The sequence below is a fragment of the Diaphorina citri genome, unplaced genomic scaffold (assembly GCF_000475195.1).
Source record: "Diaphorina citri unplaced genomic scaffold, Diaci psyllid genome assembly version 1.1 scaffold1403, whole genome shotgun sequence".
NCBI classification, from domain to species: domain Eukaryota; kingdom Metazoa; phylum Arthropoda; class Insecta; order Hemiptera; family Psyllidae; genus Diaphorina; species Diaphorina citri.
Window position 1 is genome coordinate 7,698 of NW_007378829.1, and position 18,967 is coordinate 26,664.

Here is an 18,967-nt window from a genome sequence, read left to right on the forward strand (position 1 = left end):
TCTTTTTAGGAAAATGACCCAATGATCAGTAAATTCCTTTGCATTATTAAACAACAATAGTATTGCATATTTTTGCCAATACTGACAGTATTTCATCTTATGCTTCTCCTGCTGTCCAGCAACATACTTAGAAGGCGCAGATAGGAACGTCCAAATTTATCTTCAATACGAAAATTTTGAAGAGAATTTAAATTCATGTGTGGAGCTGCAGATTTCGTGGTGGTGTTGATAGTTCAGTACTGACCCAACTGAACTAACAACACCACCAGGTGACATCCACTTTGTGGACCCGGTTATAAGCAGTCTGATTATCTTAATCCAAAATTAATAAAATTCAAGCAAATCGCTTAACTAAAGACGGTTTTTCCGTTCAAGAGTATAAGTTTATCTAAAGTTCAGGCAATAACTACGAGCTTTTATAGCAATAAAATATTCCACATATGTACCTACGGATATTTGTTTTTTATCCACATTGTAGGGATGGTAACTGTATCATTTATCTACTTCACTTATTTATTTATTATCTACTTACTGAGTAACGTACCTGGCATTTTATTTGTGTTTTCTGATGTCACAGAACGACACAAATTTGCATAGATGTACCCCTAATGGCCAATAATTTTATTGTTTCAAAATATAATTTACTTATTATATCTTATAGTAAGCGGAATGAATGCAGATCGCACTCCGTGTGAATGTCAGCAGTCAGCATACATTTATGCAGGAACTCAGAGATCATACCAGAACATGTATTTGATGGTAGTAAGTACCAAGAACAATTCGGATGTAGGGATGGTAACTGTATCATCTATCTACTTCACTTATTTATTTATTATCTACTTACTGAGTAACGTGGGTACCTGGCATTTTATTTGTGTTTTCTGATGTCACAGAACGACACAAATTTGCATAGATGTACCGTTGTACAATGTACCCCCAATGGCCAATAATTTTATTGTTTCAAAATATAATTTACCTTATTATATCCTATGGTAAGCGGAATGAATGCAGATCGCAGTCCGTGTGAATGTCAGCATACATTTATGCAGGAACTCAGAGATCATACCAGAACATGTATTTTGTGATAGTAAGTATATACCAAGAACAATTCGGATTTTAAATACCTACCTGTAACCTCCATTACATTTGGCAAAAATTCAATCCTGTATGATAAAATTAGTGGAGACAAAAGAGCAATAATAATAATAATAATACCTAGTAATAATAATAATAATAATAATAGTGCTTATTTATACTGCTCGAATAGGACTGAAAAGTCCCTTTACTCCAGCAGTAGGCTACTATTATAAGGTACCTTTTACATCAGTGAATTGCATGCGAATTTGAAGGGGTTGTATCACTTGTGCATCTTACATGCAAATGGATCATGCAAGTTAGTTACAACGTGTCCTGAATGAGACCCATTTCCCCCTACTCCTTTGTAACTACACCACTGATTTCTCGCGTCTCTGCACAGTGCTGCTCTCTAGCGGTGTAAAGCTAAAACTCGTAATATCAAGGGTGTTTTTTGATCAGCCGATAAAACGAAACGAAAATCATAACAAAACAAAACAAAAAGCAAAGCTGAAAGGATCTATTACCGTTTTTGTGTTCTTTTGACTTTTTTTTCTCAGTTTTTATCAATTTTACTTATCAGAATGGAAAATTGTTAGTTGCTTTTATTTCTCCAAATTCTTGTGTGTTTTATTTGATAAAAAAAATAAAAAAATTGTAAAGTAGTGACCGCGTTATAACCCGATAATCAACTGCCCTAACCTAATCCCCAATGAATGTCTTGTGAAATGAAACAAAACTCATTTTCTTCCTAAAAGGTAAGATAAATGCCCTACCTGTATTATTAGATTAAATGTTTTTAGATTGAGAAAAGGATAAGTTGAACCATGTGACTCAAGACAAAATTAATGAAGTTCAGGAACTTTGTAAAAAAATAAATTTTGTTACCGGGACAGGTAAATTTCTAAGGTCATAGACAAGTTACTGTGTTTGGACAAAATAAACAGTGCTTCCACCTATCAGATCAGGTCAATGACTTGTCATTTACTCTATGATAATTTGACATTCAGAATCTACATTCTGACTCAAAAGCTCATTTGATATACCAACTTCCAACATCTCCCTCATCAAAAATGGTTTATTACTTACAATTTAAATGAATTTGGCAGGCACTAATATTCCATACAAAACAAGCAACCATTTTATTTGAACCTATATCTGGATCTAATAATGGTCTAATCTTAATGACAAATTTGCAAAATACCTACCTACATACCTTCTAGTCATACTATCTATGAGCTACAATAATTTTATTTGTTACATTTTCATAGGCCATGTAGATGTGCAAATGATAATTTCTTCTCTTTGCTCTCTTTTGCTGCATGATTCTAAGTAGGTACCTACTCAGTGTGATTTTAATTTGCATGTTTTGATGAAGTCGATTCATAATAATAAAGTATTTGGTGACAGAGTATGCTTGACAACTGTTCTCAAATATTCTTGGAGCTTGTTCAGGTATACAAATCGTTTAACATGAAGTTGGTAGATCCAGGCCGTAGGTAATGATTTTGATCTTATAAATGATAAAGTCTGGATAGATTTGTCTGTTATTGTATTAAATTTTATTTAAAATATAATAAATAAACTACCTGTAGGTACTAAACATATTAAGAATTAAATATCTACTCAATGATTCAGATTTGTGGTTTACTTCAGTTGAATGAACAACATTCTACATAAGAATTTACTTTACTCCTGTTTATGTAGCTACTTGAGTACTTACTGATAAGACAAATGACAATCAAAACAAATGTTACAACTCCTCATCAATATTTTATACTGTCAGCTAAGACAAAAAAGTCCCCATTATGTCAAACAAAATGAATATTGTATTGTGGTAGGTTGGCTCCATAATCTAATCACAAATGCCGGTTTGAAGTACCTACCTAGCTCTGTTGAAGAGGTACCTACTTCACTAATACTAATTACCCAACTTAGTAAATAAGGAATTCTATTTATATTATGTAATAATAGGTATAATGTACCTGCAACAATTACCTACAATAATATTTATTCATTTATTTATTACTTAAGTACCTTGAACTGCTGGAACTTAATACAACTGTGGTCAGCTGTTATTCTATTCTACTTCTGTTATTATGCTTGACAACTGTTCTCAAATACCTAATCTTGGAGCTTGTTCAGGTATACAAATCGTTTAACATGAAGTTAGTAGATCCAGGCCGTAGCTAATGATTTTGATCTTATAAGCAAATGATTAAGTCTGGATGGATTTGTCTGTTATTGGTTATTGTATTAAATTTTATTTAAAATATAATAAATACATAACCTTTGTGAATCGTACTGACTAGTCTGACTACCTACTATCCTACTGATAACTACTAGCTAACGATTGACAATGCTGTATTGACTGTTGATCATAGTTTAAGACATTGATGTTGGATTTCACCAATATTTATTCAGTCATTAGAACTCCTGTTAAGCTAACAGCCAGTTAAGTTCCATTTAATTTGTATTGGCTTAACAGGGCTGTTGAGCTAACGGGCTGTTTGAGGCTGGAAAGAAGGGTGATGAAATCCACCATGAGTTAATTTTGTGCCAGGTTTCACTGACAATTCAAATTAAAGTTACATTGACTGGAGATTATAACCTAACATTGTCTACAAATGATAGGGAACCTTTGTCACTAAAGCAGCGTCTATGAATGAACCGAGTCTAAAAGTGTTCCCAATAGAATTCTAATCTGAGTTAAACGAATTCTAACAATAGCTTCTCCATCTTGCAAAAGGAGGCATGTGTGATGTTGCCAGTTGCCGTTATTGTGCACAATTAACACTGATTGGTTTGACATTGGCAACAATGGCTTGTGATAGCAGTGCTAGAAGCTTGAACCCAGATTTATTAAATAACGCCTAGTCCTTAGAAATAAGTCCAAAGAGAATTGCAGCTTCAAGAAAATCTTATTTTGAGCATTAAGCTGCTTTTTTCTAAGAGTCCAGAATTCCCTTATCCTTGACTCTAGTCAACCAAATAGGGACGCCATTTGCTGAAATACTTCGAATGATGAATAAAAAACTTCAGTCCCTATTCACCTCCTATATTCGCTAATTGACCAAATAAAACACATCTCCTAATGATGTTTATTAGTACAAATAAAATGTTTATTATACAAATAAATTTTAATGACATCCCGGGGTGTGAACTATTGATTACCATCTAGACTCCATGTTCTGATGCTCGTTTTAATTAATTAGGACCGTATTGTGTGAAGCAATAGCGTTATATCAACACTCTCTCTACATGTCGTCACGCTACTGCGTGTATTAGACCCCTGGGTTCGATTCCTGGTGCTGGCAGATAAGTAACTTGAAATTATTAACTTTAAATGTGGTTGTGGGTCTAACATGGGATTTCCTTCATGAAGTGTAGCTGATTTATCTCCCCTTTCTGAAGGTTAGATAATATTGTATGTTTCAAAATGTTCAGCTAAAATATCTGTTTTTAGTAATGTCTAACAGTAGTTTGATTGGTAGGGTGGTAGAGGTTGCCTCTGATGTTAGTGACGTCAGCGTCGCCTAGTGGGGTTACTTGCCACTGAAGAATCCATCATAATAGGACAGATAGTTACGTTAAAATAAACCATTCTCATTATTATTACCTATTGTACTTTCTTTCTTGTCAGACAGGCATACATAACTACCTGTAGGTACTAAATATATTAAGAATTAAATATCTACTCAATGATTCAGATTTGTAGTTTACTTCAGTTGAATGAACAACATTCTACATAAGAATTTTCTTTACTCCTGTTTATGTAGCTACTTGAGTACTTAGTGATAAGACAAATGACAATCAAAACAAATGTTACAACTCCTCATCAATATTTTATACTGTCAGCTAAGACAAAAAGGTCCCCATTATGTCAAACAAAATGAATATTGTATTGTGGTAGGTTGCCTCCATAATCTAATCACAAATGCCGGTTTGAAGTACCTACCTAGCTCTGTTGAAGAGGTACCTATTTCACTAATACTAATTACCCAACTTAGTAAATAAGGAATTCTATTTATATTATGTAATAATAGGTATAATGTACCTGCAACAATTACCCTATTTTGAGCATTAAGCTGCTTTTTTCTAAGAGTCCAGAATTCCCTTATCCTTGACTCTAATTTGCTTGACTCTAGTCAACCAAATAGGGACGCCATTTGCTGAAATTCTTCGAATGACGAATAAAAAACTGCAGTCCCTATTCACCTCCTATATTTGCTAATTGACCAAATAAAACACATCTCCTAATGATGTTTATTAGTACAAATAAAATGTTTATTTGTACAAATAAATTTTAATGACATCCCGGGGTGTGAACTATTGATTACCATCTAGACTTCATGTTCTGATGCTCGGCGAGATGTAATTTTAATTAATTAGGACCGTATTGTGTGAAGCAATAGCGTTATATCAACACTCTCTCTACATGTCGTCACGCTACTGCGTGTATTAGACCCCTGGGTTCGATTCCTGGTGCTGGCAGATAAGTAACTGAAAATTGTTAACTTTAAATGTGGGTGTGGGTCTAACATGGGATTTCCTTCATGAAGTGTAGCTGATTTATCTCTCCTTTAAGGAAGGTTAGATAATATTGATATTGTTCAACTAAAATATCTGTTTTTAGTAATGTCTAAAGGGCCGTTTACGTCAAACCCGGTTTGCACAAACCCAGTTTGAACGTGTAAACACCTGTTCAGTCCATACCTCAAGCCTCCCGTCAGTCCTCACTAACTTCTGTTAGTTTCAAGCAAATTTTGAATTGGTTCTTGATTTTTCGCAATGGGTTACAGGTTACAGGACTAAATTTCTGAAAGGGCCATGATTTGATGACATCAAGCATCAAGTCACCATGCTGTCTGTGATAAGGTCAAGTTTGCTGCACTTGGGATCAATAATTTCATTAAAACTTGAACTCATTTTCCTCGGGGGAAAAAAGTAATGGAAATTTATCCATCTGGCATTGTTCCATACAAAATGACAAACTATTTCATATCCAAACTATGTAAATACACCTGTATGTATGAGATGAAATCCCCAAGGCATACTTCACATGTTTATACCCCACTGTGTTTCAAGTAAACATCATTTTGTATTCATGGTTTTGCTATACTTCTGTTAGTTTCAAGCAAATTTTGAATTGGTTCTTGATTTTTCGCAATGGGTTACAGGACTAAATTTCTGAAAGGGCCATGATTTGATGACATCAAGTCACCATGCTGTCTGTGATAAGGTCAAGTTTGCTGCACTTGGGATCAATAATTTCATTAAAACTTGAACTCATTTTCCTCGGGGAGAAAAGTAATGGAAATTTATCCATCTGGCATTGTTCCATACAAAATGACAAACTATTTTATATCCAAACTATGTAAATACACCTGTATCTATGAGATGAAATCCCCAAGGCATACTTCACATGTTTATACCCCACTGTGTTTCAAGTAAACATCATTTTGTATTCATGGTTTTGCTATTGATCTGCTTTGGCAATTTTATGAAGGTAGAATGTATGTAGCTTTGTAGATAATCTGCAGTTACAATACAAGTATTGTACTTACTTACTTATTATTTGAAAAAGTCACTCCAAAAGATAGAAGTACCCAGTTGGAGTAAAATAATGATATAATATATTGGACGCGAGCTGATTTCTGTCACACTGGACTGAAGTCCGGGACTGAGCGTCTAAACGGCCCTTAACAGTAGTTTGACTGGTAGGGTGGTAGAGGTTGCCTCTGATGTTAGTGACGTCGGCGTCGCCTTGTGGGGTTACTTGCCACTGAATAATCCATCATAATAGGACAGATAGTTACGTTAAAATAAACCATTCTCATTATTATTACCTATTGTACTTTCTTTCTTGTCAGACAGGCAGACTTATGTCATTTGGTAAACACATTAAACGCGCAATACTGAGCTAGAAAACAATTTCCACTCCTAAAAGAAATTTTGACAGGAGCATAAGCAAATTGTAAAACTTCTACTAAGGACAACTGAACAAATTTACCAAATGTTGATTTACTAAAAGAAAAAAAAAATCAATCAATGGTGACGAAAATTGTATTACCTCCCATTATGGTTGTCGGGTTTTACCAACAACTTATCTGGAGCTTAGATTAACTTTTAAATGCCTCATAAAATCAAAATGGCCATTCCTAGACAATATTACGTTGTATTTCAATTTGTTAAGGTTATTTAAACACATTGAATGCATAGCAGTGAGGCACATTAAGAATTTGTCTGCAAAATTACCTCTTTATTTCACTTATCTGCATATTTATTGTTTTTTGGGGATTTAGGGGTTTACAGAAAATTCCAGTTGGTGTCACCTTCACTTAAGTTGTTGATGAAACCGACCATATCCGTATTTCTTTATGTATAAATTCTATTTATTCTAGACGTTTATGTTATATATGTTACACTTTTCTTGTGACTTGGTGTAGGGATCAGTGTTATTGTGATAGTTTGATACTTGATGATAACTTATGTTGGAAGGAGAATCAAAATAAAATGTTAAAATTTATGTCCGAATTATTGTTTTAAGCAAACATGTTTGTCATTTTCATTTAATCTGTTATTATTATTATTACTAACAACATACCATGATTTGAACAGCATTCAGCAGAAAAGAACCATCCAAAAAGATGTAGGTACCTATATTTAAATCAACCGAAATATTTTTTACTCCCAGTTCTTCTTGTTCAATGGTTTGTTTCTGTTAATTGTTAATTGATGATTCTCATGAAAAATATAACTGTCCAAATGTATTTTTTTCGTAAAGATCGTCAAAAATAATAAATAATCCGAAAAGAGGTACCTACAAATGATACTTTACCTGATTATACCTATAAGTCTATAACTATAGATAATGATAAGGTTTAGTAACTAGCTATTGTATCCACAGTGATTCCGCTAGTTATACCCGGTTCTAATCTAACTTGTTTTTGATTGTAATCTTGTGATCATGAACCAGTAATTATTTTGCCCTGCCAGTTATTACTTACTGTTGATGTTATAATAAATTAAAAACAGCCCATGTATAAAAAACTTGATTAATTTTTAAACGATCTTTTAGCGTTTGCAGTCCGCCCAGTAAATTTATCCCTAATTATGTAAATATTGTTTTTCTTCCAAGTTTGAAAGCTAAGGAATAGAATGAAAGGGGTAATATTGTGTGGTAAACTTCCCAAGTCTTATTCCACGCCCCTGATCTGATTTCGTTTGATTTGTTGCAGTTGAATGAATGGACGGAATTGTTCAGGGGCGTAATAAGCATATGACAAGAGAGGGCATGTCCACATCTCCCATACAGAACGTGTGAGTAAATATAAAAGGCCGCGTCCACACTCGACACCATGAGATTCACACTACGGCGCTGTGCAAGCGTGTCCAAGATGTTGGACTTCTACTCCCAGTTCAATCCATCGCCTCTGTCTATCAAACAGTTCATTGACTTTGGTCTGAGTGCGAGTGAAGAGAAATCCTTCATGTTCCTTCGCAAGGAGTTGCCGGTGCGGCTGGCCAATATCATGAAGGAGATCCATCTGCTGCCGGATAATCTACTCCGCATGCCGTCAGTGGGTTTAGTCAATGAATGGTATGCCATGTCCTTCGATGAGATCCTCGAGTTTGAGAAGGCAGATTCCAATAGTACGGACACATTAGATAAGTTCTGTAAAGCTCTGGTCAAGATACGCAACCGTCACTCAGATGTGGTGCAAACCATGGCACAGGGTGTTATGGAACTCAAGGATTCACATGATGTGGATCATCAGACTGAGAATAGCATTCAGTATTTCTTGGACAGGTTCTACATGTCTCGTATCAGCATTCGGATGCTAATCAATCAACACACGTTACTGTTTGGTGATGAACTGACGCGAGGGGACTCTTCATTACGTCATATCGGCTGTATAGATCCTCAATGTGATCTGATAGGGGTTGTCAAGGATGCTTATGAGAATGCAAGGTTCCTCTGTGAACAATACTACTTGTCCAGTCCGGAACTCAAAGTAACAGAACACAATGAGTATGAGAAGGGGGAACCTGTTCGTATTATCTATGTTCCTTCTCATCTGTATCACATGTTATTCGAGTTGTTCAAGAACTCGATGCGAGCCACCGTGGAGCATCACACAGATACAGATGTTCTACCACCGATAGAAGTGTCTGTGGTGCGAGGCAAGGAAGATATTTGTGTGAAAATGTCGGACAAGGGTGGTGGCATTCCCCGCAGTGTGACGGATATGTTATTCCATTACATGTACTCGACAGCACCACAACCCTCCAAGTCAGATGCTCACACCGTACCTCTGGCGGGCTATGGCTATGGATTACCTATCTCACGACTCTATGCACGCTATTTCCATGGTGACATTATGCTTCTGTCTTGCGATGGACTCGGCACAGATGCCATCATCTACTTGAAAGCTCTTAGTAACGAAGCAAATGAACTGCTTCCTATATTCAACAAGACTTCATCAAAGTTCTATCGGGCAACTATTCCTACTGGTGACTGGAGTAGTACTCAGTCTGCTTGTATGGAACACAGGCATCCTACTATATCTCAGTCCAAGACGAGTAGCAAGCATGTCCCGGTGTCCAAGTCACTCTGATTAATACTCCTAGCATCTGGTCTAGGGGTGACTACGGTATTCAGTGAGATATACATCTTACTCCTCTAGAACAACTCTGTAGTGTTGAAGAACCCCAGGTTTCCTAACCTCAAGCTAGTCGAAACAACAAAATTCCATACTAAGGGAGGTAACAGAACAATCATAAAACCTTGGTAAGAACACTCAGTACTAACCTAACTTATACTGCAGTGGTCAATCAAACAAGACAATACGCAATTCATTTCGAATTCTGTTATACTGACTGTACTGAAAATAAAGGTTGATTTTACATTCGCGATAAAATTCCACCTTCATCGGGGAAGATGGTGACTTTGATTCTTTGCTGAAGAGCTGAGGGCTGAGGTTAATATTGTCCGACTTGGGCATACCGCATGACACAAGTCACAAGTGTGGTGTAAATAATATGAATACTGAATACATACCTAATACACTTGTTGTTTTGGTATTACATGATGCCACTTGATAAACATGGCTCTAATGTTTCTTGTTGTTAATGTTCCTTGTATTAAGGCAGTGGAATATCACGTATAATATGCCAGGGGACAGAAGCGGCATTGTTAATTGTTACTATGCCTCTATGTCACTAGGGAACTGTCTATTTGGAATTGTAGATCGTTATGCCACAGGCAATGATAACACAATTGAGCCCGCATCAATCTAATTGATCACTTAATGTGAGTTTACTGGTAATGATGAGTATTCCCTCCGAACCTCAGGGTAGTGAGAAAAACGTTATGCCAATGTGGGAAAGTCTGCGAATAATGTTAAAAATGAAACCCTCAATTCTACACCAATGTGAAAAAACAATTTGAATGGAACGTAAGATAGAGTGTTGCCAAACTTTGCAAAAATAAAAATAAATGTCACAATAAAACAATAATCATATATAAAAAAATGGTGACAGTTCATTTTAGCACACATATTTCGTAAGAAAAAAAAACCATTTGAAAAAGAAGAAGGCTTTATGAATGGTACTGGCTACCTACTATCCTACTAACTAACGATTGACAATGCTGTATTGACTGTTGATCATAGTTTAAGACATTGATGTTGGATTTCACCAATATCTATTTAGTCATTAGAACTCCTGTTAAGCTAACAGCCAGTTAAGTTCCATTTAATTTGTATTGGCTTAACGGGCTGTTTGAGGCTGGAAAGAAGGGTGGTGAAATCCATCATGAGTTTAATTTTGAGCCAGGTTTTCTGACAATTTAAATTAAGGTTACATTAACTGGAGATTATAACCTAAAGCTGTCTACAAATGATAGGGAACCTTTGTCACTAAAGCAACGTCTATAAATGCACCGAGTCTAAAAGTGTTCCTAATGATTCTAATCTGAGTAATGCAGTCTAAACGAATTCTAACAATGGCTTCTCCATCTTGCAAAAGGAGGCATGTGTGATTTTGCCAGTTGCCGTTATTGTGCACAATTAACACTGATTGGTTTGACATTGGCAACATTGTCTTGTGATAGATGTGCTAGAAGCTTGAACCCAGATTTATTAAATAACGCCTAGTCCTTAGAAATAAGTCCAAAGAGAATTGCAGCTTCAAGAAAATCCTAGGTTCTATGTTTTACGATCTGACTCTTTGACTCATTAGTCCACTGAAGTTTTGTATTTTATTTAACAATTAACCGAGAACCGAAAATTCTAGAGTGGGAGTAAAAATCTCGTAGTGGGCATAATCAGCTGATTAAAAAAGTCAGCTGTTCGCGTTAACCGAGAAAAAAATGGCGACTCTATCGTTAACTGAAGTCTAGAGCTTAGTTTAGTATGGCAAGAGGGGAAACGTAAACCTAAAAAATGGTTAACGCCCCTGACGTCATAAACACACTTCCATGTGAGGGGAGGTAGTGACCTTGAATAAACCGAGCTTCGGTTCCCAGTTAATTGTTAAATAAAATACGACATATGGTTCCCTCTCATACAGCCCTAGTACCCAGCCCTGTTGGAAGTCCTATATTTATCTCGACCACGTGCGTATTAACACTTAGTGGGAGACTTGGCAACATAGTATAGTGGGAGACTTGGCAACATAGCATAGTGGGAGTGATTAGCCTCAGAGTTGACAAAATGTATTGCTTATGCAATGAATTGTAGCCCTCGGCGACAAGTTATCACGAACAATCTCACGTAGCCTCAGTGGGGTCGGGAAAAACCAGTACTTAGTACGCAATTTCCTCAATAGTCACCCATCCGGATACCGACCATGCAAAGCGTTGCTTAACTTCAGTGATCTATTGGAATCTGGTGCGTTCAACGTGCTATCGCCGCGCCGCGCCGCTAGCTGAGGAAAGTATAAAGCGCAAGGCCCGTAGAACATTGGACGTATAGTAGTCTGAAAAACCAAACCTATGAAAATGATAGAGAACTTAGGCTGCTAAACCAATCCTATGAAAATGACGGAGAACTTAGGCTGCTAAACCAAACCTATGAAAATGATAGAGAACTTAGAGGCTACCATTTTCATAGATTTGGTTTTTCAGGCGACTTAACGCTACTAAAAGTCGCGCGACTCTGCTTCCAATGTGAGACAAGCCCTATTGTACGCACATACACCTGTAGTTTTCGGACCTTCCTAATAAATCTAATAATTGGCGCAAGGCCAGGAATGCTTGAAATTCGACCTACATTATGTTGTGTACCTACCTATGTATACGCGTACTATACCTATGTAGGTAACAATTTTTATAGTGGATAGATAAAGTCATCGATACTAACTCGGGCTTTACCTCAGCATGTTAGCAAAAAATCCCTACTCAATATTGAGTAAGGTCGTTCACCAATTTCTACTATCGAAGTCTGATGGGTTTGTCTGAATTGATCGATAGTTCTGCAAGACTGTGTGATAATTATTGACCCGCATATCATCAGTACTAGTTGAACGGTTGTATTGAAAAAGATCTTACAGACGAACATCGGGTTTTAAGTAAAACAGAACATTGTTTTTGGTTTGTATTGAAAAGTATTCGGGAGAATTTCCCCAAATCCGCATGTCCTAGATCAGGGGTTCTTAACCTTTTTGAAGTGGCGAATTACTAATGCCAAACCCAATTCTTTGGTATCTAATGAAGGTATCAGCATAAATCTTTTTGGAACTTACTGTCCGTGTCCGGGTCACCAAATGTCATTATAGATGTTGTTCTAGTATCTCGTCACTTTAGAACTGATTCTTCACAACATTCCGCATCAGGAAAGAATTTTCACACCAAAGAGATTCTTTGTAGAAGTTAGGCCCTTTGTTACATACAGGTACCTCCTTTTTCTCTGCCAAAAGAAAATTCCCCAAAATCAGGCATCTCTTTACTTACTTACTTTACTTTCCGTGTCCGCTTTGACCAATGACCGTTGCAGGTAGCACCTGCGTTTGGGCAGACGAGAAGATGGGCCTCGTCTTGGATGGATCCACAATCGCACAGAATCTTCGCTGAGTCCCCATCTCTTTACTGTCCTGTGCCCTCTTACCCTTAGTTACCGTTAGGCCCTTTTTATATAAAAGTCATCAATCCTAGACTTCTCATTGGACAAGGTTATTGCCTCGCGGATTCAACGAACACACAGACGGGATGTTACCACAATCTCCAACACGACTTGTACAATATCCGATCCGAGTTCCGGTTCGGACATGATCGTTAAGTTTCGCCAATTTTGAGCAAGCAGAATTTGTTGTGAAAATTTCTGGTCTATGAAAATGTTCGCTCCATATCACACAGGTCCAGTTTGAGCAATGTGAATAATACCTAATGAATACCTAATGTTATACCTAATGAACATGTACTCATTGCTTCATAATACATATGCTTCAGAACATCATGTGCTTAATGCACCTATGCTTCACTCAGTGCTTCATTTGTAGTTAATCCCTGTACCGACTGCACGGTGCACTAATATACTGAGTCATTTACTGACTCAGCCCTAAGGAAAACGCGAGCTAACCCTAACCCGTCTTCAGTAACTTTAAACCTGCCACCGGTCCAGGCAATAAATCAATCCTCAAAGGCAATCCGAAAACAACATCCTTCTGTTGCACCGAATTTGATAGGAAATCTAGACACCCAAGGAAAAGAATTAGTGGCAAAGTTATTTACTATGTTCAAATAATGTTTAGTTGTGAGATCAAGTCTGATAATATATTTGTATTGAAACCCATCCCTCTCTGGAATGAGAATCAGATACATGTACCACCATTTGATGTAAATTCTGATATGGAACAAAAAGTACATATTGAGAATTTGAAGCTGTTTACTCCCAGGACTACCACTTTCAACTCAACATTCTTAACAGCCTTTTTGCAATATGGGTGTAAAGGGAGTTTTCAGTCTAGCTGATGCTTAGGTAAATAAGTTCCATTCTTTATCTATTTCCTATATTCCTATGGCCCCTATGCAATCTCTTTCTTCTTCCTAACATGTGTAAGGTAGAATGATAGAATAGAATGCTACGAATAGTGCTCAGCTGAGGGAAGACTTAGAATGGGTGATTTGAGACGAGAGGAACAATCAATTTGCCCTTGCATATCAATATTATTCACCAAACCCATTATCCTCCATTGAGTCTATGGGACTAGTATGGGTATCATTTGGAAAACTCCAATATATCCCTTATGAGATCCTATTATTCATGAGGAAGGTCATTTGACAGGGTGTCTATTCTATCTTTACACATGAAAAACGAGTGAGAGTTTTATTTGAAAATGACATGACGATATTTTATTTCGAGAACTGAGCTTTCTTTATGAGGTGATTACTTGTGGTATCCCCTGTACATCCATTATGTGTAGCAAATTGCAAACCTTGTAGTAATTTGAGCATTAGAACTAGAACACTTCTTGGTCTTGACCACTTCAGATTTTATTTCCAGTGTTGATCGAAAAAAAAAGAAAGAAAAAAATCACAATAGATTAAATTCAGGAAACCTTGTAAGCGTTAGGTGGTGGGATCGATTCCTGCTCGGGGCTAACTTTATCCTCAACAGATAAGGTTCTTTGTCGGACCGGCTGGCTGTCTGTCCTGTCCTCCTTGTCCCTTCGATTTCCTTCGTCCCTCCTATCCTGTCCCTTCGTCCCTCCTATCCTGTCCCTTCGACTACGGACGGTAAGACCTCCGTTGTTACAGTTCCGTCTATCAAACCTCTTCAGAAAAGTATTACCACTTCCGCAATTTCGTTTTGAAGACGGGAGTTTCGAATACCAATTGACTGGACTAGCTTGTCAGCCTTCCTGTTTCGGGGCTCTATTGGGGGCTGAACACTCTGAACGGAACAGTCTCGCGTGATTGATAAGATGATGAGATTTGCATGTTGGATGTTGCATATCTCAGTATTTATCACGCAACTTTCAATTTGTGACTGTAGAACCGGCCTAAGGTTTATCCCAACTGGTTTTGTTTGGATAGGTACTGATGATTAGTTCTTAAGGATGTTACAGCAGTTTGGCCTACCACAATCTTGGTCACTTATCGCCAAAAATGATCAGCTTTTGCTGACAGAAGCTTGTCCAGCCAACCAGCGACGGAGTGTCCAAGATTGGCAAATCAAATAAAAGATAATTGTGATATTGGTGGTAGAAGTATATGATTATGAAGTACATAATATTCTAAAAGCTATAATACGAGTTATGTCTTGCACCCCGCAAGTACCTACGTAAATACTGTACGTAAACATTCATCAACTAAGTAGGTGTAAATCAAATAAAAGATAATTGTGATATTGGTGGTAGAAGTATATGAAGTACATAATATTCTAAAAGCTATATTACGAGTATTGTCTTGCACCCCGCAAGTACGTAAATTATACTGTACGTAAACATTCATCAACTAAGTAGGTATTTTGAAACTCGAGATTTTTGGATGAGGCAACACTAACTCGAACGGTTCTCATTTCAGATAACCTATTGGCCTTCTCCACTGATAAATATATTGTTACCATTTATAATGTGTTGAAAATACTTTCAATCGAGAGATAACAGGCGTTCAGTTAATTTTTGTTTTCGTTTGAACACTTGAACATACTTTGGAACCTCTAAAACCCGAAAAAAACTGACTCCTCAATCATGACAAGAGCTAAAGTAGTCTCCAGGTCGATTTCACCAAAATCCTTTGATATTGCCTACTTTGTAAGGGTTCCAGACCAGACAGCAGAAAGCCCACTCTGAGCCTTCGGTGTAGGGGCAAACAGCCCTAAAGGTTTGGATACGAATCTACGAATGTTGATTGATGTCGTCCGACTTCACCTGAGCGTATAGGAAGAAATAATTTATTCCAATATATTCCTATAGTTCATCCAGATCAATGTGACAGCAATGAGTCATCAACCAAAATGAAGGAACCAATCACATTGCAGGAAATCCTTACATTGTTACAATTAACAATTCTCATGATTTTCAATTTTTTATTTAACACAAAGATAATAAAATATAAAAAAATATAGCGAAATTATTTTTTAAATGATGTATCCATACATCACAAGTATCAAGAGATCAAGACCCAATGTTCATCGGGAATACTGGGCTGGAACCCATGTACCGACTGTAGGTAAAATCAAAGGTATCAATTTGGTGGGACGAGAAAAAAGTTCACCGTGTGGACGTGTTTTAGACGATGTCGATCGATCATAATATAACACTGTGGAGTGTACACCCCAATTCAGCGATTTTATTCACTTTCAAGTGTTACTATTACTACCCATATGATGTGAGGGATCCCTAAAGGGTCAATTAGCAGTAGACGTTTTACTAGGGAAGTTCTGGAACATCGGGAATTTCCAACAAGGCTCCGCAATCCCGCTGTCTTGAATTAAGCAAGTTTTTCCTCAATCCAGCCTCAGATTACACAACACGGTCATTGTGTCGTATTGTACATAGCCTCATAGCTCATGAACGTATTGTACATAGCTCATGAACACAGGATATGAGTATATGACCAGTAGATAGTGTACCAGCGAGGCATAATCAGTAGAGCGTGCCTTTTTCGTACCCCCCTCATAGTTTTTCTGATATCTCTTCAGTGAACCGTCAGCAGTATTCCTCAGCCTTAAAGCCAGTGGCAGGTGGTTACCCAGATTGCTTACATGCACTATCGCGATCATTTTTTTTTTAAGAGGTTTGACAGAGGGAACTGTAACTGCTATGGTCTTATCGTCCCGAAATCGAAGAGAGAAGAATTTAGGGACCATCCTGTATATAAAAGAGGCAATCGTGCGACTCGGCCGTAACTAATTGTTTCTCAGTGAGAGGGAAAATTTATCTTAAATATATCGGCGATATATTTTTTTTTAAGAGGTTTGACAGAGGGAACTGTAACTGCTATGGTCTTATCGTCCCGAAATCGAAGAGAGAAGCGCTTACGAGGCAGACGCACTACCAACTAAGCTAACTAGGCTGGCTTATCGGCGATATAAATAGGAGTCATCAGGAGTCAAGGCCGGGACTAAGAGTAGGAGTTGTTGATAGTGAGTGAGTTATGAAAAAGAACTGCTCTTTTCAGTGAACTACCCGGTCCATGAGTCAGACCCTAGACTCATCTGTAGGGAGTTGAAGAGTGATAGTGAGTGAGTTATGAAAAAGAACTACTCTTTTCAGTGTCGGCGATATAAATAGGAGTCATCAGGAGTCAAGGCCGGGACTAAGAGTAGGAGTTGTTGATAGTGAGTGAGTTATGAAAAAGAACTGTTCTTTTCAGTGGACTACTCAGTCCATGAGTCAGACCCTAGACTCATCTGTAGGGAGTTGAAGGATGATAGTGAGTAAGTTATGAAAAAGAACTACTCTTTTCAGTGAACTACTCGGTCCATGAGTCAGACCCTAGACTCATCTGTAGGGAGTTGAAGAGTGATAGTGAGTGAGTTATGAAAAAGAACTACTCTTTTCAGTGGACTACTCAGTCCATGAGTCAAACCCTAGACTCATCTGTAGGGAGTTGAAGAGTGATAGTGAGTGAGTTATGAAAAAGAACTACTCTTTTCAGTGAACTACTCGGTCCATCCAACCCTCCAAGTCAGATGCTCACACCGTACCCCTGGCGGGCTATGGCTATGGATTACCTATCTCACGACTCTATGCACGCTATTTCCATGGTGACATTATGCTTCTGTCTTGTGATGGACTAGGCACGGATGCCATCATCTACTTGAAAGCTCTTAGTAACGAAGCGAATGAATTGCTTCCTATATTCAACAAGACTTCATCAAAGTTCTATCGGGGTGAAATATCTTTTTGATACCTAACTAAGCCTTTAGTAGTTTAGTTGTTAAAAAAGCGGTCGAAATACTCTGAACTGTAACTGCTTGTATGGAACACAGGCATCCTACTATATCCCAGTCCAAGACGAGTAGCAAGCATGTCCCGGTGTCCAAGTCACTCTGATTAATACTCCTAGCATCTTGTCTAGGGGTGACTACGGTATTCAGTGAGATATACATCTTACTCCTCTAGAACAAATCTGTAGTGTTGAAGAACCCTAGGTTTCCTAACCTCAAGCTAGTCGAAACAACAAAATTCCATACTAAGGGAGGTAACAGAACAATCAGGTCTAGGGGTGACTACGGTATTCAGTGAGATATACATCTTACTCCTCTAGAACAACTCTGTAGTGTTGAAGAACCCCAGGTTTCCTAACCTCAAGCTAGTCGAAACAACAAAATTCCATACTAAGGGAGGTAACAGAACAATCATAAAACCTTGGTAAGAACACTCAGTACTAACCTAACTTATACTGCAGTGGTCAATCAAACAAGACAATACGCAATTCATTTCGAATTCTGTTATACTGACTGTACTGAAAATAAAGGTTGATTTTACATTCGCGATAAAATTCCACCTTCATCGGGGAAGATGGTGACTTTGATTCTTTGCTGAAGAGCTGAGGGCTGAGGTTAATATTGTCCGACTTGGGCATACCGCATGACACAAGTCACAAGTGTGGTGTAAATAATATGAATACTGAATACATACCTAATACACTTGTTGTTTTGGTATTACATGATGCCACTTGATAAACATGGCTCTAATGTTTCTTCCACTCAGTACTAACATAACCTATACTGCAGTGGTCAATCAAACAAGACAATACGCAATTCATTTCAAATTCTGTTATACTGACTGTACTGAAAACAAAGGTTGATTTTACATTCGCGATAAAATTCCACCTTTAAAATTCCACCTTCATCGGGGAAGATGGTAACTTTGATTCTTTGCTGAAGAGCTGAGGGCTGAGGTTAATATTGTCCGACTTGGGCATACCGCATGACACAAG

The 18,967-nt window shown here is 37.5% G+C and overlaps 1 protein-coding gene and 1 long non-coding RNA gene across 4 annotated transcripts; one reads left to right on the plus strand and one right to left on the minus strand.

Moving 5' to 3' along the window:
* Nucleotides 1-1,562: 1,562 nt before the first annotated feature.
* On the plus strand, nucleotides 1,563-18,717 carry LOC103515710 (pyruvate dehydrogenase (acetyl-transferring) kinase, mitochondrial). 3 transcript variants are annotated; one of them, XR_003393292.1, is made up of 4 exons: nucleotides 1,563-1,832; nucleotides 8,316-9,631; nucleotides 18,015-18,226; nucleotides 18,372-18,717. XR_003393292.1 is itself a non-coding variant. In XM_026828304.1 (4 exons), the coding sequence occupies exons 2-3, from the start codon at nucleotides 8,436-8,438 to the stop codon at nucleotides 18,076-18,078; spliced, it is 1,260 nt and encodes a 419-aa protein (XP_026684105.1). In that variant the 5' UTR covers nucleotides 1,563-1,832; nucleotides 8,316-8,435; the 3' UTR covers nucleotides 18,079-18,097; nucleotides 18,243-18,702. The 3 variants fall into 3 exon arrangements, 2 of the variants coding, with proteins under 2 accessions (XP_026684105.1, XP_008478871.1); XM_026828304.1 differs by having other exon boundaries at nucleotides 18,015-18,097; nucleotides 18,243-18,702; XM_008480649.3 differs by lacking the exon at nucleotides 18,015-18,226 and having other exon boundaries at nucleotides 8,316-9,714; nucleotides 18,243-18,702.
* LOC113470113 lies at nucleotides 3,634-5,816 on the minus strand. The gene is made up of 2 exons (XR_003393293.1): nucleotides 5,145-5,816; nucleotides 3,634-3,994 (listed from the first exon to the last, which is right to left on the minus strand). It is a non-coding gene; the product is annotated as an uncharacterized LOC113470113 (long non-coding RNA).
* Nucleotides 18,718-18,967: the final 250 nt, after the last annotated feature.

Bases quoted from the DNA above. Each gene is read 5' to 3' on its own strand.
- LOC103515710 (XM_008480649.3), top strand. From the start codon at position 8,436: ATGAGATTCACACTACGGCGCTGTGCAAGCGTGTCCAAGATGTTGGAC.